General features: G+C 35.6%; 1 protein-coding gene across 1 annotated transcript; it reads left to right on the top strand.

The window, feature by feature from the left end:
- The first annotated feature begins 796 nt into the window (after positions 1 to 796).
- Positions 797 to 17,406, top strand: LOC145996348 (uncharacterized). The gene is made up of 4 exons (XM_083132779.1): positions 797 to 1,021; positions 4,474 to 4,631; positions 6,337 to 6,483; positions 12,632 to 17,406. The coding sequence occupies exons 1-4, from the start codon at positions 811 to 813 to the stop codon at positions 14,516 to 14,518; spliced, it is 2,403 nt and encodes an 800-aa protein (XP_082988905.1). The 5' UTR covers positions 797 to 810; the 3' UTR covers positions 14,519 to 17,406.
- The last annotated feature ends 5,440 nt before the right edge of the window (positions 17,407 to 22,846 follow it).

The raw sequence follows: 22,846 nt of genomic DNA, 5'->3' as shown, positions 1-22,846 counted from the left end.
CTATTCTTTTACTATCTTTTACCTATTCATGTAACCACAACAATACAATATTAATTAACTTACATAGTTAATTAATATTTTAATTTAATTAAATATAATTATTTATTATTATTATTGTTATTATTATTGCAACACTTGGTTGGACCCCAGAAATGTATTTATAAGTGCAGTAGTATGTGATTTTATATATATGGGAGGCTGAATTTTGTACCCTCCCAAATGAAAAACGTTCCTGCGCCACTGATCATCTTATATGATTGACCGAGTCTGATGCCACGTGCGTGCCAGCCAACGTACACAGCAAGAATAAGCGTCAAATTTGCTCCTGCCACGTAATTCGTCACTTTTGGGTAACAGCAGAAAAAGAACGTGGCAGCAGACACTACCTATATGATTTCATAAAGGGAAAAATTGGGCGAAAAGGGAAATTATGCTCTCATTGTCAGATTGTGGCAACACTAAACGAACGTCAGGTTGGTATCACGGAGTGTGATAAGGGAGGAGTCAAAAGCAAAACGAGTCTCTTTTATTGCACTACGGTAGACCACCTTCGTGTTCTTACGTCATGAGGAGAATGTATGTTGTTAGGTTAGGTCTGTTAGGTTTGGTTCCCTTAGCATAAATATACAGCAAATACATTATTTATGCTAAGGGAACTAAACTTAACAAGAATAACTTAACAACTTAGGTATTTAGCGTAACAATGAATGCTTAATACCGTGACGTCAGAACTCAACGTTGCTCTAGCGTTGTGCGATAAGGGAAACCCAAGCAAAACACTGCAAGCCAGCCAACATGGCGGAGTCTGGAATGGAGGTTGAAAGCGAAAGTAGCACAACCGGTGACAAAGTAAAATCCATCGCGGCTGGATCCTTCGAAAAGTTCAAAGAAAATGATGGAGTGTACGTTGGCTATATAGAAGGAAGTGCACTGTACGAAAAATTTGTAAATGATCTGTCCATAGCAGGTTACTCATTTGTAATAAGATCTTCATATACACCATCAACAGAAGCTAGCAAAGGTAAGTTTTTAACATTTTTAATTAATTAGTTTGTTTTAAATCCGCTTTATGCACAGGCAGCCTAATCGGGACTGGGCTTACAATTTATAGTGGGATCTGAATCACTGCGCATTGTGCCTCCACTGGGGCACAAAACCCAGGACCCCTTGATTACATTACAAGACAAAACGTTGCCATGGTGACCGATTGTACACCCTCGATTTTCTTTTAACCGTTTTAATGTAAATGATGGTAAAGCTTGGATTGAACTTCACCTGGATTAACACAGATCAAAGACTTATGTTGCTGCGGCAATAAACCTTTAGGTTTAGGAATGTCAAATATTTGGTGTTAGTTTTATCAGTCGGGTTCGAAATACCTAAAAAGCTTGCTAATGCACGACAAAGAAAAAATAGATCCAATTGAGGTATGGCTTATTGCTTTTCTATTCATACAACAAAACCTATTACTTATATCGGTACCAGTTTCATAGATCGGAGACACATTAAAATCGGATATTTTGTGTTTCGCATGGTTCGTACTTACCAATTGTGTATTGCGGAACATAGTTCAAGGTGCCATTATGCTTTTTACACGAAAACAAACACAATTTCTCACATACAGGGTGATTTTTTGATTCCTTTCTTCGCTTCCTTAACACACAATATGGCGGCCACATCTTGACTCATGTTGTGTGCATGCAGTGTTTCCAACCCTCTTCAACAAAAAATACCTACTACCGTGTTCATCACTGGTGGGCATTGTACATTATGCACGGGTAGCTGACGGATAGCCCCACAAACCATTTCCGATAAGGTTAGGTTATGTTTGGTTCGGTTGGGCAAGCATAGTGGGAAAAAAAGGGGGTTGGAAACACTGGACAGGGGCTTACATCATCAAACGTACACAGCATGCAGTTCACGTAGCAAAAGCAATGGCAATTGTGTGTCTGTGAGTTATTTCTCTTGAAAAATCATGATTACCCGGTCAAATATATTCCACGATGTAAGAAAATAAATCGACGAACGTTGGAAAGCTTACAGAAACTCATTTCCATAAGTAGTTTCTTCAGTAAAAATGAAGAAATGTGTCTCCGATGTAAGAAACTGTTACCCTTATATCTTCTCGGCCGAACACCTCTCACTCCTTTATTTCGTCACTTTTTACATTTGTACTTACCTATTGTGCATTGCGAATCATTCTTTAAGGTGTGATTTTACTTTTCTGACTAAAATAATGTCAATAACAGTAATTATTGTTTGTCCTTTTTTCACTTCCATAAGACACAATATGGCAGGCACAGCTTCAGTAGCATCGTGGATCAGTGGTTATACAGTGTTTCCAACCTTCCTAACCAAAAAATGCCCCACAAACCATTCACGCATAGCCCCAAAAACCATTCACTCATAGCCCCACAAACCATTCACAGTTAGGTTAGGTTCGGTAATCATTGTTAAAATTCGGGGTCGTAGTATTAGGAATGTATATTTCATTTTTTTCATCTTCTTGCACAACAACTGCGTCGTTGGAAACACTGACAGGAGGTTACGTCATCAAACGTGTGCAACATCTGGTTCACCAACGGCAGTTGTGCGTCGGAGGGATATTTTTTGTGAAAAACACATGAATTCCCGGTCAAACAGATTCAACGATGAAAGAAAATACCTCCACGAACTTTCAAAATGCTAGAGAAACTCATTTCAGTAAGTACTTTCTTCTGTAAAAATGAAGAAATCCGTTATTCCGAGATGATATTGTTACCCAAAACCTATATTGTAAAAGTTCCGAATGTTCAATGATTTTTCACAAGTTTTCGAGGACTATTAGGAAGTGCTTAAGAGTACTGAAAAGGACTGTGGAAGGACTTTGAAGCTTGGAGAAACCAATTAGAACAGTTAAAAGCTTCACTAAGTATTATTTGCTGGATAGGATTATGATTTGAAAACTAAAGGTGAGCATTCACATTCTGCAGAGAGCAGTCATTCTTGGTTTATGGTCCTCTCAGAAACACACAGTTCCTACATATTTTCATTCGAGCTCAAGGGGTATTTTGTACTTGAGACCATCCGTGATCAGAAGTTGGAAGCATTTATGGATATTGGGAAAACATAGCCTTATATCTAGAGAATGGAAAAGGTGAATAACATAGTTACATATTTTTGCATATTTTTCAAGCTTTGGCTACATAAAAATCCAGCCCTTGGAATGAGTGTTGATCGACAAGAAGATGAGGTAGATTTATTTTACAAAAGTCTGACAATGTCGGTGAAAAAAATGCCACGGCATGTACAGTCATAGGCAAAACTTGGATCCCTGCAAATAGTGACGGAACTGGGAAATCAAGCCACTAAAGAAATGCTGAGTGTGGAAAATATTGTGTTTATATCAGGATCCACAAATTTGATTTAAATATTCAAGAAATATTGATAAATGCCATCAATAAAACATTTGTCTCTGTTTGATGATTGTGTTTATCCAATTTTTAGAACTCGCTACGATAGTACTAAATATTGATTGTAAACAAGAATTTTTCTTACTGTTTTTGAAGGTAATTTCTGAATATATTCCTTAATAGTACACAAAACAAAATGAAATTGATTTATTCTTAAACGAAAAAGTGTGTGGAACTTCGTTTCATTGTGACATATTTTGTAATTAAGTTGTAATGATATCCTTCATTTATCCTTTTGTACATCTCATCTGTTCTCTTCTTTTACTGGTTTTGGTCAACATTCTAATAACACACTTCTTCATTTATTTTTGTTTTAAAATGTACAAACACGTCTGTCTCTGGACATGATCCATTGTAGATAGCTCCAGCTGTCACCGTTGTATGCACAAAACTGCATAAACGAAACTGTGTGTCGGTCACAAGCAATCACTGCATGCAATGAATCGCATGCGACCATCACAGAAACGAAACTGTACCTTAAGACTGAAGAATGTGTTAACAGACATAAATAAAAATTGTACAATGATTACTTTGGGAAAAAATGTGGGCGTACCATGATTACTTTGGAATTAAACAATCGGAACTTGATCCAAATAGACTATTCTTGTTGAACATCAAAGAATTTAAATTAAATATAGCAGTAATTTCACCTGTGATATTATATGGATGTAAAAACAAGTCCATATGGAGGCTCATAGTTATTTGGATCCTGTAGGTCCAGTCCCGATTAACCTTTCTGTGTATAAAGTGTACTTAAAACACACTCAAAAAACAATTCCATACACTAAGAGAGGAACATAAAATTTAGAATTGTCAAAAATAAAATCAGAAAAATATATGGATTTAAAAGAGATTAAAAAAAACATGAGTGAAGAAGATAATTTAATTCTGAACTGTATAATATGTATTCATCACTTAATATTATTAGAATAACAAAACCAAAAAGACTTTAGTGGGCAGGTCATGTAGTTTTGTAATATAATTATTGGACTAAACAAATGTTTATTCTATTCTGTTTCAGATACATTCTACTTTCAACTTGAAAGAAAAAATGGACACAGTACCCCAAGAATCCCATTTTGTGGATCACCCTTTCAGATAGAAAAAGTGATAACATTAAGTTGCGCTAATGGTCAAAAGTATCACAAAAGGAAAGAATCTGCAAAACCTGTCATATCAGTAAGTGGTAGTAATAAAAAATCCAACCGTGTACAGTATATACACTAGTGTCCAAAATTAAAGCAACAAACAGAGATCCTTTCCTCGTGTGATTTCTTTTTTTTTGATAAATTTGCCAAGTTTAACCTTTTGCTATCGTGATTTTTTTGTTGATAAATCCTGGCACATTAAGGTTAGTTTATTTTCTATCTTAATCCAGTTGTCTATGACATCATAAATATTACTATCACCTGATCGTATTATGTGGTCAAATGGACACACGGGAAAGAATTTCCGTTTGTTGCTTTAATTTTGGACATTAATATATTTAGTACGGTCAATAAATAACCGGATTAATGCCGTGAAAAAGTTAAATAAAGTGACAGAGCGATGAAACGTACGGGATATGTAGGCCAAGCTGGGGTTTGCCACATGTCTGCGAGACATGTTCCAGACTGCGTCGCTAGGTGGCAGCACTGGCAGTGAAGGGAGGTTGTGTATGTGCAATTTGCCTCCGAGGTGCCAGTCAGTCATTCAGTGAGGTGAGTCATGGCGTTCACAGTGTGTGAACAGATCTGTGTGATCTGTGATACAATTTTTGACGGCAGAAGGCAAATACCATAGTGAAGGTGTTCATGAACAATAGTGTATGCTGTATCATGATTAATGCCGAGTTCAGTTGCAATCTGGTTCAGACTAATCCCCCGACACTCCCGTATGAAGTCATCAATGGCAGTAATGGACTCATTCGTAATGGCATACTCCACTGCATTGTTGAGGCACCTGACACTGTGAACGCCATGACTCACCTCACTGAATGACTGGCTGGTGCCTTGGAGACAAATTGCACATACACAACCTTCCTTCTCTGCCAGTGCTGCCACCTAGCGACGTGGTCTGGAACTCGTCTTGCAGGCATGTGGCATACGTCAGCCTGGCCTACATATCCCGTAAGTTTCATCCCTCAATCACTTTATTTTGCTTTTTCTCGGTATTAATCCGGTTATTTATTGACCGTACCAAATATATTGCCAGTTATAATGCCCAGGTTTTACATATTTCAATGAGGCAAGCAACTGAAGATTATGTGTGAAAAGACTGCAGAATTGGATGTTACTTGTCTCATATCAAGATGTCAAGGCCAGAAATACAAATGTTTGTGACTCTGCTTCACACACACTAATGTGTGATTTCACCAAATTTTCCAGGAAAGAAGACCAACTCAATTATATACATACATACTTTTTATAACAGCATGATAATGTATTAATGACTGGCCTGCTTGAATTGTATCTTCCATGAGCAGGAGTAGAGAAATACAGGAAACTGCATGAAAATTTTTACTTGATGACCGAATTTTTAAGTGCAGTTCAAAGATATTTTAATAATTTGAGTTTGCTTACGAAAATTTCTATTATTTTTTAATAACGTGTACATTACATGTTTTTTTCATGTTTGTGTGTTTTTTATATCATGTGTATCATTACATCAGAATAAGAAACATGCCATTATAATTTTGTTTTGCACTGTTGCTAGCCAAATTTTAAAATCTACAGCAATATATGGTAGAGTTGACCATATATTAATGCTGCTACCAATTGAACCAGAGGTATCACGGTACAGCTTCAGTCTCTGGTTGACCACAATGTTTATATCTTGTGCTTTGTTCACAACTCTTCTATCAGCTTTTTCAATTTAATCCAAATGTTATTCATTGTTATTTCAGGAGGATGATCCCAATCGAAAGAAAAAATACAAAAGGGCACAAATCCCCAAAAAGATAGGATGCCCGGGCAAAATGACTGTCAAGTGTATCCGATTGTATCCAGAATTTATTGTTGATTCTAAATCCCATTGGAGACAAAAAAAGAAGGTATTTCAATATTTACTATATATATGAATGATATATTTTTTGTTTTTATATTTAACTTTTTGCCACATTCATCTCAGATGGTCAACATTGACCCCAGGAATTTGAAGAGTTGATGTAGTTATGTAACCCATGCATGCAAAACTTTTGTTTGTCCCCCACAAACTCTCATTATTTCCAAGGATGCCTGCAGGGGGGTCAGAAGGTCCCCCCCCCGAGATTTATGGAAATAGTGTGTGTAATTCGAGTGGTGAAATTGAAGGATATTTTCTAACAAATATATTGTTTTCTGTGACAGACTGCAAGTTACAGCAACTATTGTTTTTAATAATATTCATTGTCGGCGATTAGGAGACGCATGGGGGGGGGGTAGGTGCGCAGTGAAATAATTGGGGGAGGAGCTTCAGATTCCGGACTCAAATTCTAAAGGGGCTAACTGATACCGGCTAAAATGTATTTACATGTTATTTTACTAAGGAGTAATTTTACCAGTGACATATTTTACATTCAGATGCAAAGGTAAATCACTATGTAAGAGATTACAAAATACACCTAAAAAATTACACTCGCTCTCAACTCTGGATATGCATATTAATACTGCATGTATTTCTAAGTAAAGACTGTGAATGCTCTTTTGCTGAAATTGAGAAAATGAATCACAGTAAGAACGTCTGCTCATAAAGAGCAGCTGCAAAATTATATGCAGCATTTGCAAGCTTTTCCCCAATGGGCAGAATAGATAGATAATTAATTTTTGGTGTCAGTTTTAACTGGGACTCTCCAAACTGTCCAAATCACAACAGCATTGAGCAGCAACAGATTATAGTTTTTCGTAGTTTAGAAAATCAGCACTTTCTGAATTTAAACAGCTAATTCCAATTAGCACAGCACTGTTTCAAGTAAGTGTTTCCTTTAGTCCAGAAATTAGTCGATTAAGGACTGGAAAATAGATCCAAACTTGAATATGTTCTTCACACGTTGCTCTTTTGCTTTCACGTCATGTAATGCTGAAATCATTTGGAAGCTTTCAGTTTCGTTAATTTACTACGGTGCTTGAAATATTATTTTCATCTGCAGATGTCTTCACTTCTTTAATATGTCCCTGTAAGTAATATTAGTATTCGAAATTCATGTGCTTTTTCCATGAGAGAATGAACTAGGATAAAAGCAGTTTTCTGCAGATAATCAGATAACTACTTTCAGGTCTCACATAAGGCCATACAAGAGGGCTAGAAATGGGGAGGATGAGAGAAGTACCGTTCACTTGCAGTAATATTTCTGAAGAATGGACGTGCCACACTCAAAAAACAAAGATATTTTCACTACAAATTCACCTCCCCTAGACTAATACATTGACATAAAAACAAAGAATACAGTTGAAATTCTCACACCGGGCATTTTGACATGATTAGTGAAAATAACTGCTCAAGATTATAATTTTATTTAAGAATATATTATGCTTAAAGGCTGATCATTATTGGATAAATAGGTTTATATGTACTTCAAAGAAAGATTCCTGCACGGAATAGAAATTGGCCACTATGAGAGCACTGCAGAAATTGTTTTCTAATCTCACAAATGATAATTAACATGTAGTTCTAGCCTTACGTGCAATAAAATTGTCTAAGCATGCTGCTTTTTTTGTACCGCATTGCAGTGTTTATTTGCTCAGATTTGTATTAAAGTCCACTATATGCACAGATGCTAATCGGGACTAAACCTAGAGATTATGATAGAATCCGAGTCACTTAACAAATATGCTTCTCTTGGGATCGAACCTGGGACTCCATGGTTCAAACCAGTAGTCGTACGCTTACCACTGGACCACATGGCCAGGAGGCTAAATTTTGATCTTTCTAATTCTTAACATTTAAGAATTAGGTAGATTGTGTACTCTTTGATTCCTTAACGTCGTATTTCTCTCTCGCTCTTGGGATATTGGCAGATATAAGGACAGACATAACGATGAAATGTATGAGACATCATCATCAACACTCGGGACTGGAATAAGGAAGCTACGAACAAAAAAAAATAAACTTGTCTGCTCTTTAGACGACGTCCTCCCACTTATAAAAATTGATATTTCACACCTGTTAGACCTATTCCTAAAAATAGTGATACAATTAGAGAGGCTAATAATTGTACACGTTTAGCTGCATATGTACCTATTATTCAACACCACTTGAAGCTCCAACAACCAAAGAAACAATCTCACAGCTACTGAATACGGAGGTGGTTTGCTTTATATTCGACCATTTTTGACGGGTACTCACCTTAAGAGATACCGCGTTGCCACCACGGATCATGTTCTATTGGACCCCCATCATTGTGGACTATTGCCCAGCATTGCAGTTTCCATTGCAGCAAGCTCCAGCGCAGGACAGGCATGGGTATTATGTCCCACTCCTCCCTGCAAGCTTTCCATAGACCATCCAGGGTGCATGGGCGGCAATGTTGAAGACGTCGTTTCAACAGTCCAAATGCACAAAAATCCATTGGACTGGCATCTTGGCTTTTCACAGGATTGTCTTCAAATGGAATGACATGAATTCCTAATTCCTCTGCCATTTCCTGATAGAAACGTAGTGATGTTCTGGCGGTATGACTCGAAGCCTTGTCCATATGGATCATCACCTGGTTCGCGTCCATTCCATACAGTTGTGGGATGTCTCTCCGATAGATAGGTGTCAGAATGGAGTCTTGGAAGTATCTGGCATTCACGTTTTTGTCCACCTTGCGTATCATCAGCTTACCCTCATATCCGAATCCCATCACAACCATAAAGCCACGAGGGAAACTTTCCCTGCACTGAAGGACAAAGTTGCTGTGCCCCTTAGCACTACGGGTGACACTTTGCTTGCAGCCCTTCTCCTGGTAGTTTTCGTGGGTGAATGTTTCACAAGGAGAGCCTGTTGTGTGTAACGGGCCACAATAGCTTTCGCAGTAGACACCCCGAATGTTAACCCATTCTCCCGACACTGTTTCACAATGCGTACGTATGAAAACTTAGCATGGAAAAGGGCCATTACGAAACCCTCCCAATACCGGTTGATTTTCGGCGCCATTTGATAACATTCACTACCAACACTCACGCACCTACAAGGTCAGACACAACACTGCTCCCGCCAGCAGACCCATAGTTCCAGCATGATACGCCAGGTGGCAGCACCGAATTGAAAATGGTCGGATATAAATTGAACAACCTTACTGTACATCCATCTACCATTCAGACAGTAGAGTATCATGCCTTCTTTTGTAGCAACTGTACCAACATATGATTGGCCAATTAAAGTGACCAGTGGTCCTTGTTGATCCAGACAAATCTGCAGCTCCCCTACTAACAATTTTAGAACACATCGTAATAAACTAACCTTGTGATTTTAGTAAAGTAAGAGATGCGCTTGAACATTATAATGATCTTGCTCCAATGGAAATATTATAATGGAAAATGTTATATAAATACGGAGAAACTAGTACTCACTTTTATCCGAGAAGCTGTTTTTTTTTTCTTTTTCGATTAATTTCAGTGGCCACTGCCACCATCCTCGTTGGAACTTGCTGTACAGCAAGTGAGTACTAGTTTCTCCATATTTATATACTACCGCGTCTCTCTTTTCCCAATTATGAAAATATTATGTTAGGAAACTTCTAGTTTTTCTTATTTTCAGTCGAAGTGTGTGTACCGTACTATAAAAATCTGGAGGGGCTACAAGGAGGGTTGGGTTCAGTTTTGGGGGACTTCAGCCCCCCTGTAGTGCCATCCCTGCAGTTGCCACCCGCACTATGCTAAACTTTATGTACCAATGGCAAGTAAAATGTCCCCCCCCCCCCTAGTTTTGGAACCCAATCGTCACCATTGTTATTATTTGAAATAGGTTTACATTTAAGCTTCCAGTCTAGTTTCTAACTATAGAAAACAGCTTTTTGTCCGACATGAATTTATATGTTAAGTATACAGTTATGCAAATTGTATATAGATAGATATACAGAATATGGAAATCACAAATGAGTGTAATTTAAAAAAAAAAACATAAGAAGTAGTAGTAGTAATAATGAACGCCCTTGATTACTTCCTATGTTTACTCTACCTGTTTTATTATATACTTATGCAAGCATGTAGTAAAAGTTCACACTTGCAATACTAAATTTTATTTTTCATTGAATGAAGCAAAAACTCTAATTTACTTAAAAGAGGTGAGAAATACTGTACTTAAAACTTATTTCATGTTTGGTGAATGAAAGGCATGGTTATATAATAAATACACTTAAACGAGTGAGTAACTTTTTCCATGTCACTTACACAGAAAAAAGTTAGTAACTTGTTTATGTGTATTCACTAAAATATGTTGTTACAGCTCAAAGAATCAAATTGACATACTTGACCTACTCCAAAACTTTACATTTTATCCTTGTTTTTTAATTGTATTTTTAAAATGCCCATTTAATTGTTATTTGAATGTTGTTTAGTTTAATATTAAAATTAGTTATAACTAGAACTTGCACTTTAATTTTTTACATATTTTATTCCAGTCTATTTAGTTGCAGAAAAACATAAAATGTCAATGAACTATACTAATAGTAATGTCATGCTACTTTTTTATTTCACACATGTCAATAAATTATACATGTTTGCATTGATTTTACATAGAATTAATATTTTGGGATATTTTCTTGTAGTTACTTATTTTTACTATACCGATATTCAGAAGACCCATGAGAAGCTCTTATGCAATATGTGATATGGAGACTGTCTGCTGGATTCAAACAAGGGAACAGACAGAACATAGTGTCCATGCCTTACCCAGGATTCGAACCTTTGATCGCTATCAGTTAGACAACTGCTTCCTCAATGATAGCTGTCTAAAATTCTCGTATTCTGGTTTGAATAAAAAATTTAACAATGAGGTGTCATTTTGTTGTTAAAAATGTATGAATGTTTGTAGAATATGTAAGGTTTTAATTACCACTTCCTCAAGTTCATTCTGTGTTTATCCAGTTGGTTTGCTTTCATCAGAATTTTAGAATGTGAATGGGAATGTGCAACCAATGTGGATTGATTTAAATCAGGTGATTCTTTTTTTTAAATCGCTGATTCACTTTAAAGAAATAATTTATAGAATAATGTACTGTACATGAGGTTTTTGTCGGAGTGTTTAGCACATCGCTCTACGATACCAGGGGTCCAGGGTTCGAATCCTGGCCTGGGCATGGATGTTTGTGAGTGCCCATTCATCAATTTCAGCCTAGCCTGAACCTCGCTCAGTAGATAATAAAAATACTATTCTGTTCTATCATCACTCATCCCCACTTTGCAAATTAGCCAAAAGTGGCCAAAAGGCAAAGTAAAATAAAGCAAGTCAAATAAAAAAAATAAGGATTTTGTAGATATCAGAATAACTTTATGTGAAAGTACATTAATCATTTAATGGTGTTTCTTAGGCTCTAAGAAAGGAAAGGAAACAACATATATGTACTGATGGGGTGAAGCTCATTCGAAAGGATATGTAATATGTAAACCAAGAATACACTTAAATTTCTCTTGATATAAAATTCGATAATATTTATGCAAAAGGCAAACATTTTGTGTAGAAAATACTAATCATATTAAACCATAAATAGTGTCATTATTGTTAAACTGTAAATAAATGTGGCAGTTGATATTTGGCAAACTATGATTTTAAAAAAAAATGCTAAAATTCACCTACAAAGACTATAAAAAATATTTTCAGATACAATTATATAGTAGCTACATCCAGAATGTTTTCTTTTCACTTAAAGAAAAGTTACTGAAATTATTGTTGTTTCATTAACACAGACTACAAACATTTCCATAGTAGGCTCATATATACAGTATCAGAAACAAAAAATGTATATTTACACATATTTTTTTATTTTCTTTAATCAAACTGTTCAAATATTTTACAGGGCTGTTTACCAGAAAACCCTTTTTATATAAAAAAGAAAAACATCTATATGTATGGTGCTAAAAATTATATATGCAATTTTAAGCGTGTTTTAAATAAAAATCATGATTTTTTATCCACTCCACCCTGTGTGCAACTAATATTAGGTTATTTACATTAATGTGAAACCAGAAATTAGTCACGTTTCATTTCTAGAATTAATATGATTCTTTTTATTCTTCTCACAGGTTCTCCAAGATGTGAAAGATAAGAAAAAAGAGAACAATGCAAAAAGCATTCTCAGATATTATATTAGTGTATCTGGCAGATCGAAACATACACATAATGAAGTTTTCACAATGTTAGGTGGAAGACTTCACCCAAAACTTGGAAATGAAATCAGAAAATTAGTACAGAAGAATATAACCTCAAAGAAGTACATTAAGTATCACCTGAAGCATTTCGTTGATGAAATGTTTCAGGGTAAAGATGGAAAACCGAGTGTTACAAACAGTGCATATTACCCGTCGGATAAAATAATCGCTAACCATGTAGATCATGCCCTCCTCAAAATCAAACAAACAAAAATGGACCAGGGTGATCTTGGCACGGCAATTGACAAGTGGAAAAGTGAAGCACCTGAGGACCACTTCTTTTTCCGGCCTCATGCAGAATCAGCAGACACTACTTCTTCCCTCGTCTTCTGCCATCAAACAAAGTGGCAACAACGATTGCTATCTCGCTACGGGGATTACATGTGCCTCTTAGATGCCACTTACAAAACTATTAAATACAGACTTCCCTTCTTTTTTGTGGTTGTTAAAACAAACGTTGGTTATTGTGTTGTTGCAACATTTGTGATTGAAAATGCAACTCAGGAAGCTGTCCAGGAAGCACTGGAAATAATCAGATCCTGGAACCCAGAATGGCAACCCCAAAATTTTTTGACCGATTTCTCTGAGTGTGAGATTAAAGCTCTAGAAGCTGTTTTTCATCAGTGTAAAGTGTACATTTCCTCATTTCATCGTGAACAGTGCTGGGTCCGATGGCTCGGTAAGCTGAAAAACGAAACTGATGCTGCTAGTCTGAAAGAACTTTGGCAAGAAATTGCTCATTCTTTTACAGAAGAGGAATATAATGGTAAACTGGAAGATATGAAGAACAGTTATTCCTGGAAGAACTGTGAAAGCGCACGTAAGTATTTCACATCCCAGTGGATTCCAAATTATTATAGATGGGTTGATGCTTTCTATTCAAAGGAAATGTATTTCACCATGCGTACAAATAATGGGATTGAAGCCCAGACTCGTCTATTCAAAAATTCATGCCTACAAAGTCATTCCGATAAGACATTAACAGGTGTCCTGACCGTTATCATTGAAGAGTTTCTGCCAAATCAGTACAAGAATTACTGCAAAGATAACACAAAACTAAGTGCAGATTACCAAGAAGAAGTTCCTTCTTACTTGCATGAGCGTCCACATCAGTTTGTGAAACATGTGATGGAGAGATTGGCAAAGGCTGAATCGAACTACAGTGTGGCTAAAATAAGTAACCTGTCGTATGGTGTATTCCTAGTTCAGAGTGAAGACACTGACGATATGTGGTATTCTGTCACCTTTGATCCAGTGTGTTGTGGTTGTATGGATTTCACCCAATGGATGTTCCCGTGCAAACATTTATGTGCTATTTTCTTGTATGTCCCATCTTGGTCTTTTCAACAGCTGGCGCCTGAATATTCACAGAGTGTTTTTCTAACAATAGATGAACATCGTGACTATGAAACTTCTGTCTCAACTCAACGGTCAACTCAAGATAATGCAGATGATAACGGGGACGATAGCAATGATTGGGAAGAGTACCAGTATCTAACTTACTTTTCGGATCAGTCAGAAGCGATAAGAATTATGGAAGAAGATATAAGCTTAAAGAAGTTACAAGAAAAGTTGGGAGAAGAGCTGAAGAAGCAACTGCAATTAATCTACCTGTGCCAGGACAAAACAATTCTTCAAAGTGTACTTACTGATGCACAAGCAGCTACAAAGAAATTACAAGAAGGAGTACCCAAATATGAGGGTTTAGCCCTTCAAGTACCAAAAAAAAGAAACCGTTCGAAGGTCAAAGACCCAGTTTGAAGTAAGTACAATTTCTGGAAGAAGTATGGATGGAATCTTCTAATAGCTGGCGGTTTCATTCTATATGCCCAGAAAATTTTCTCTACCAAGATATAAGCACACAACCTCAGATGGCTGGTTACTGTACACCAATATAGTACAGTTATTATTATTAACAGTAACTAGGTGCATGAGGTTGTGAGCATTTGTTTTGGTAATGAAAAATTTCTGGGCAAATAAAATGAAACGTGACCAAAATATTAAAAGCCGCTTTCAAATAAGTTTTATTGTATTATTTTGTAATATGGAGCAGTAGTTATGTGAACCTTTAACAATACTAGTTGGCAAGTTTGACAAGATTTGACAAGTGCTGTAACTCATAATGTAATATCAATTAACAGAGTGAGCCTTTAACTTTGTAACAGGCTAATAGTTTGTAATATTTTAGACAATAACTTGCCATTTGAACACAGTGGTCCATAGTAAGAATTATTTATTCAATATTTGCTGGAAATTTAGGGAACTACACACAAGATGGCACTTGCAAAATTTAAGACCTAAAGAACCACCCATTAATTTTCAACATAATACCATCTGAATCATCCTCTGCCTTTTTATGTTAACATAATGGAAAAATATTGCATTTTGTTCAGTTTTGGAAATAACAGCCTGCTAAGAGGTTGGATTCATTGAACCCATAAACTTTTTTTGTCCATTCGGAAACTGTCGAACAAACCCAATTTTTTTTTCTTTCTTTTTTTCTGCGTAGGTTGTTTGAAATGAAAAGATCTTTTGAAGGAGGTGTTAATCAATCCCCTTCACCATTTGAAATTTTAGAGGTACCACAAATGTTCAAATTACCACCACTAAACCCCACCCCCCATATGTTTTGTTGAAGTGGAATGGTTAGCTTTTGTTATTTATTACCTGTTTAGAAATTATTAGCCTGTCACAAAATTCAGACTTAGCCTACACATTCTGGTTATTTCTATTTACACTTTTCACATACAATGAAATACAGTGCTTTTCATATATTTTTTGCCATTTTGTAAATATGAAGAATTAGTAGTAACACAACTATCTTGTAGCAATATCATAATCTTATGGGTCTGCATTGTACAGCACTTTACATTACAAATTGGTTTCATTTTTATCATGTTCAATTCATCAGGTAATTTACTGTTGGATGTACAAAAGAATCAGAGATAAAGGAATTTCCTGGTGTCCAGCGAAATGCTTACTTTAAATTTATTTTTGATCTCTTGCGTGGTTGCTGGTCACATGAACATTGATTTATGTTATTTGGTGTAATATAATTTCAGTTGCTAGCATATGAACATTGGCTAGTGATGTAAAGTAACTATTGAAAGTATGCAATATCTAGTATGTTCATTAATACTTTGTAATCAATGATTGTCTGTTTATTTTATGTACATTTTGTCTTGCTTTTGTCATTATATCAGCCTTTGCTAACAATTTCCCATGTTATGTTAACCTTGTTTTATGAATTTTGCAATTGAGTTCTCTTGCACAGTTATCCAAACTTTTATTTCAATGTTAGAGTTACTGTTGTTAAGTTTAAGTGATTTATTTGGAAATGTCATGTCAAAATAATATTTAAATGTATTAACTAATTCCTGCAATGAACATGCCATATTTTCACCCCTTTTTTGTACATATATTTGAGGGAAAATCTTTATCACTGTATATTATAATTATTTTACAGTGTTTCAAATATAAAGTAATATTCACGATGGATGCAGTAAACGAAACTAATAGGATTTAACCATTAAATTGTGCAACGTGGAAGGGCGAAATTTCTAAATTTCACGTAAGTAATAAAGTAATATGTAGGTCTACTTTCAACAAATTACTTACCTAATCCAACTAGTAATGAATTCATTTTAACCTTCATCAAAACCCAGACATTCATCTCCAGAGCTGGTTGAAATCACTTGAAACCACTTCTAAATCAGAATCTGAGTCCTCAAACAGCAAATTGTCCTCCGTACCATCCAGTGCATTACTAATGCCACATTTCTTAAATGATTTAACCACTAGCTTAGTTTGTACAGCATCCCATGAAGCTTTGACCCATTCACAAACTTCTGAAATGCTAGGCCTCTTCCTTTTTGGACCTATTTTTAAAGAAAAAAGTGTATCTTATACACTGGCGAATATGGTAATTTCCAGAGAAAATGCACTTCATTTGCTTGAGTGGAATTATAAGCTGTATGGAGTATTGTTTTTGTAAATTTCACTCAAACTGTTCCCAACGTGTGAAATTTATTGAAAAAAATGTATCCTATATTTGGCATTACTATTGCCGGAATGGTCAATTTAAAGAAAGTTACATGTTACAATTGTGCAGATACCATTTTAACTCAACTTGGGATTATTGCACATTGTAGTATTTCTACTCAGGTCTTGACTATTTCTTCCAAAAAGTAGTGTTCTGAATATTTTTTTTCCCAAACATCTGTAAAAACTCGCATGGGGAAGCCGGTCTGTACTTACTCTTGCTTACTTTCCTTGATTTATTAAAGAAAATACTGTTACCGCATATAGCTTTTTCTGTATAACCCTTATTGTTTTGTTAATGTCAGTTTCTTTTTTTCATTTTTGTAGTTACAATAAGACCATTTTCAGGAGATAGTGTTAGTGGTTCTTATTCCTAGTGTATGGGGAAAAGCTTACTAATTACAATCTGATCAGTACATGATTGAGTTGCTTTGGTTAGGTGTGTTGGCATACTTATCATGTAAGTGTGATTGTAGCTCTGCATAAGTGTTAGGAAGTTTCTTTTTTATTTGTTTTCTTGACATGTCTGTGGTAAAACCACCTGTTGTAATTATTTGTAAATTTCTGATTATTAATATTGTAAGTAATAAATCTACTTTTTGAAAGAAGATTGATAAATCATTATCTGGTGTTCCGTAAAAGCAAATCAAGAGTATTTTGTGCTACACTATCTGTAGTTGTACCTCTGCATGCTGAAAATGAAAATTTTCATTAAACTCTACTTTGTTCTGCATTGGAAAAGACTGTCATACTTTTAAAAATATTTCTGCCCCACCGTGTTTTATGTTCAGGTGGACAATATGTATCTGCTAATTTATAACATGGGAGTACATAGTGCCTCTCACACAACTTTCTCCCCTCATCCACTCCCGCTGCATCAATTCCCGGAATGCTTTCTGCTGGTTATGTTACATCTTTCACAAACAATCTAATTTATTTAACTCATACTACCATTGCCCCAGGTAAATTAATCATATATCAGTCATCAAGAAAATTTTTGAGTTTAAAAAAATCTTCATGATTTCATGCTACTTTCCAACCTTTCATATATATATATATATATATACACACACATTAATGCAAAGTATTAAAAACTGTTTCTTTTTTTCATGGTATGGAAGAAACACATCAATGGTCAGAAAATGCAAAAGAAAAGAACTTGATTAGTTGCAAAAAATTCTGCACAAATATACACACTACTTTCCAGATTTTTAAAAATTCTCTGCTCTAATCATTGCCACAAAATTTAACTTCAGCCTTTGTTATCTAACTTCGATATCTAAGAACTTAAAAAGTGATTTTAATCAACATAGCTTTCAAAGTTTGTACCGAAACTGCATTCTTGTGACTTGTCCGCAAACAACTCTGTTCACTAGGGTAATTAGTTCCAGGTAAACAGAGAAGAAACTCCCAATAATTTACCGAAATAGAATATGGTACCAGGGGTGCCCATTCTCTCCCAAGGCCAATGGCACGTTGCCCCCTCATGGGTTATCAGAGGGGGCTTTGTAAACCAAGTCAATTTTTTTAAAAAAACTAACAGCATTACATGAAGGTAAATTGTGTGTTTGTTGGGGGAGGGGGCATTAAGTTATATAAAATTTATAAATATCATACAAATACTACATCTTTTAAAACGTCTCTTGAAGTGTTAATTGACTGATACTGAAATTATTCCTGTACTACACACTCCATGCTACTTTATATGATAAAAACAATCACACCAAAAATTCACTATATTCAATCACAGTAAATTCCACCCCCGACCGAAGCAATGAAACTCTCCTTTAGGATTACCTTTTTCTTTTGATTTCTCAAAAAATACTTTTCTTTCACACTCTACACATTCCCAAAACTTGGGAGCTGTTGACCTTTGATGCAGATGAGAAGGGAATTTGCATGATGACAGTCACAGATTTCTGTCTAAAGGGGAGGTCACAACAGGGACAGTGAAGGTACAGATAAAGAAGCTCCCCTATGAAAGAACACAAAGTCTAGATGATCTTCTTTGCAGCTACTTGCTCATAAATAAGATGAACGAATATAATAGCTGCTGTTAATGTTCTGTGAATTACCTTTCACCAAGTTCTGAGCAAAATAATATCTCCTTTCTACATTTTCACTCTTCACTGCAAACAAATTACACAAAATAGTTTTACCTAATGTCAAGGGGGAGGGGGCTGTTGGCAGTGCCAGAGGGGACTGCTGCCTGACTACAGGCCTGATGTGTGCGTCAATAGTTAAAAGATTTTCACATCTACAAAGAAAATCCAAGAGACATTTACACCTCACTCAAATATATGAAATAGGCGTGGTCAACACATTTACACCTCACTCAAATATATGATATAGGCATGGTCAACACATTTACACCTCACATAATATATATGAAATAGGCGTGGTCAACGAAAGGTATTGTAGGTGGCAGAACACCCCTGCTGTGTCCCGATTCTTTTGATGGGCAATTGTTCTCCCATTTAAATACTTGGGGAATGTGATTCTGAACGTGCTGCTATTATATAAAATTACAAGTTCAATTTCATCTTAAAGCCAGACATTGTCTGGACATGATAGATGAATAATCAGTGCTGTAAAACAGATTTTTAAAAAGATTATTGTCAACAACAGGAAAGATTTTGGAACTAAAAAAAGAAAACTAAATTTGCTAAGAATTTCTTTACGTCACTTGCAATTTTCACAATTTAAGTGCTTTATTGATGTTTCGTTAAAGAATAATACCAGTGACGTGCGGTGATGTCGACACTTGAAGTAGCAGTCAGTGGCGTGCTCAAGGAGGGGGGGGTCACACCCCTCCCCCTTTAGGGCCCAGTATTCCTTAAAAAAAAAAAAAAAGAATGTCAATAACAGGGAAAGATTGCAAAATGATGAATGAGTACCCACATTCGAAAATAAAAAAAAGATTTGATTTGACTACTAAGCCAGAGATCCTGGGTTCGAATCTCGGCTTGGCCATGGGTATTCTTTGTGTGTGTCCCTTCATCAATTTTATCGTATCATCTTCGCGATTAGCCAAAAGTGGCAGAAAAACGAAGTAAAATAAACCAAATCAAGCAATCAATCAATGATTTGATTTCATTTTTGTTACTTAGAGTCGCTTTTCTGTTACATTTCGTTAATTGCGAAGATGATACGATAAAATTAATGAAGGGACAAACTCGAAGAACACCCATGCCCAGGTCGGGGTTTGAACCTGGAACTCCTGGTGTCGTAGCGTGCTGTGATAACCACTCCCCCACGGTTGGTTGATTTGGTGTTTTAAGTACACTTTATGCACAGAAACAAATCAGGTAACAAAATACACTTTTTTGTAGTTTCTTCAATAATAATCATTTGGCTTTTTGAATTCTGGGATACATTTTTTATTTGAAATTATTTCATTATTCACTGCAGAGTACAACACATAGGACAAGAATGCACACTCATCACGGGTTCGAACCCTGACCTGGATTGTTCATATGAGGTCCCTTCACCAATTTCATCACTCATCCTCATTTTCGCGATAACCAAATGTGGCAGAAAAGAGAAGTAAAATAAGCCAAACCAACAACAATATGAACACGTGTTCTCTTGCCCAAATAAATACATCCGTATTTATGACTCTTAGAGTCCAAGAGTAGTATATTTAAATAAAACACTACTAAAACGAGAGAGAGAGAGAGCCTGAGCACATATTTTTAATTTAATCATTATATATTCCATATTTGAAAAAAAAAAGAAAAGAAAGAAAGCATAACATTATTGTCTGCACATAACACGTTCCCATTTCATAAATAATAAAACTACATCCCATATTATACATACATATTCAGGGTGGCTACTCACCGGGAATTATGTGTGAATTCTACTTGAATTTTTCTCCGTAGACGTGAAAAATTACAACTTCTTTTAAATTCAAATCCTATTCACATTTTATGCAAATAAAAATTATTTTCGAAAGATTTTCTTAATGTTATCAAGTTTTATAACCATAGCTAGGAGGTGGCGGGAGTCGGTCCTGGGTGCCGAACTATCGAAATGAAAAAAAAACGTTGTAAAATTGATTGATTGATTTGCGGTTTTAAGTCCACTTTATGCACAGAAAGACTAATCGGGACTTGACCTACAGTTTAAAGTGGGAGCCGAACTACTGTGCCGCGTGGAGAAAAAATAATTGAAATCGTTTGTTCGAACACAAATGCTTTATCACCAACTTCTACCTCCTTTTTGCATAATTTATGAGGATAATAACGTCTTTGATACTACTACTACTACTAATAATAATAACAACAAGAACAATGTTGGTCCCGGCGGGTTCGAATCCCGACTTGGGCATGGATGTTTGTGACTGTCCATTCATCAATTTCATCATATCAACCATCCCCATCTTTGCAAATTAGCCAAACGTGGCACAAGAAGCGAAGTAAAATAAAACAAATCAATAATAATAATAAAAATGTTATAATAATATTATTATTAACACTATTATTATTATTAGAAGTAGTAGTACGTGGCACTTTCTCCCTGCCCGTTCAGACAAAAATTTGTGGTTGCGCCTCTGCTTGTAAATAGAAACTCATCGCCTTAAATTAAATATTTTAATTATATTACGTATACCGTTTAACCCTTATGGACACGCGTGAATATTTGTGACACAACCACACCCATGGGGTGTTTTCCACCCCACACTTTATATTGCAGTTTTTTACAAATGTATGAGTAAAAAAGGTTTTCTGTTGTTTTTTTGTTAACAATTAGTCTTTTCCATAATAGTTAAACATATTTTAGCTATATAAAACAACTGTATAGTGGTTTGAATAATTGTTGATTAGACAGTTACATTTTTCTTCTGTATTTTAAAGTATCGTTAAAAAAGAAGTAAAAATGTTAACTCTACCCAAAAAAAAATAGTTTTTTACTTGCATGTGGTTACAAGACAGGGCAATGAAACAACTGAAGGTATTTTAGTCATAGGTTTATTATACAAATTTATTAGTAAATCACCATCGAGTATTGGTCAATTTAGCCAGCTGTTTATAATATCATAAAAACTTTTTCCCAAACCAACAAAATTTTTAGAGTGCTTTTTTTTAATTTTTGATAAAATCTAAACAAGAGTATTATTTAAAGAGATACATTTATAAAAAATTATAAAATTTAAATCAAATTTACAACATGTTACTTAGCTACTGACAAAGGTTTTTGTGAGTGAATGTTGAAATTTATTCTGGGCAGCATTCTTCGCAGTAGATGAAGGTGTGCTCTTTACAGTGCTGTCTATTATGCTTTCGTCTATCATACACAACCACTCATCAAGTGGGGTTTTTGGTATCTTTAGCAGCGGCTTTTACAGTAGGATGATGTGTACTTACATTATTATGAACTCTTGTCCTTGCGTTTTGTGGTGGTGTTTGTTTCTTCCATACAGTAGTTTAATCTTTCCCTATATAAGTGTTAAGTCTGTGAGCCAATGGTAGTTTGCTGTCACTGTCACTTTCTTCACTTTTACCACTGTCACAGTCTTGTTCAGTTTCTGCATCATGTTCACTTTCGTGTAAACTGTCTTGTTCTGCATCACTATCTTCGCCGACAATTGATTCATTATCACTTCCACACTCATCCAACATGGACAGAATCCTCGCTTGTTTGCTACCCAAATTATCCATTTTTGGAGTTTTTTTTAAATATGCAACTTAAAACACCATCTAGACTACAGTTCATAAAAAAACGTAACAATTAGTTAAAACAAATAACAGAAACTAAAAAAGCAGCATTTTGGAAATGTGTAATGTAAGCACACGCGTGGGGTGTAAAGCACCCCTGGCCAAGTTTGACGATGTTCACTGAGTGACAGCTGCGTGCAAACTGATTGACCTTGAGTCAATGACTAGAGGGGCAAACAACGGAAAGGTACCTGGAAGGCCACCAACAGAAACAAAACACTTTTAAACGTAGTAAAGAAGAGAGACTGTCTGGGGTGGATTTACACCCCAGCGCGTGTGCATAAGGGTTAATTGAATTATAATTTTTGGATGTTGGAATCACATAGAC

The sequence above is a fragment of the Lepisma saccharinum genome, chromosome 1 (genome assembly GCF_977018435.1).
Source record: "Lepisma saccharinum chromosome 1, izLepSacc3.1, whole genome shotgun sequence".
Taxonomy (NCBI): domain Eukaryota; kingdom Metazoa; phylum Arthropoda; class Insecta; order Zygentoma; family Lepismatidae; genus Lepisma; species Lepisma saccharinum.
The sequence above is the reverse complement of the archived record's forward strand: the minus strand, read 5'-3'. Positions and strand labels throughout refer to the sequence as shown.

Bases quoted from the DNA above. Each gene is read 5' to 3' on its own strand.
- LOC145996348 (XM_083132779.1), top strand. From the start codon at position 811: ATGGAGGTTGAAAGCGAAAGTAGCACAACCGGTGACAAAGTAAAATCC. The intron at 4,632-6,336 runs GTAAGTGGTAGT...TTGTTATTTCAG, and splicing joins CTGCAAAACCTGTCATATCA to GAGGATGATCCCAATCGAAA. The intron at 6,484-12,631 runs GTATTTCAATAT...TTCTTCTCACAG, and splicing joins ATTGGAGACAAAAAAAGAAG to GTTCTCCAAGATGTGAAAGA.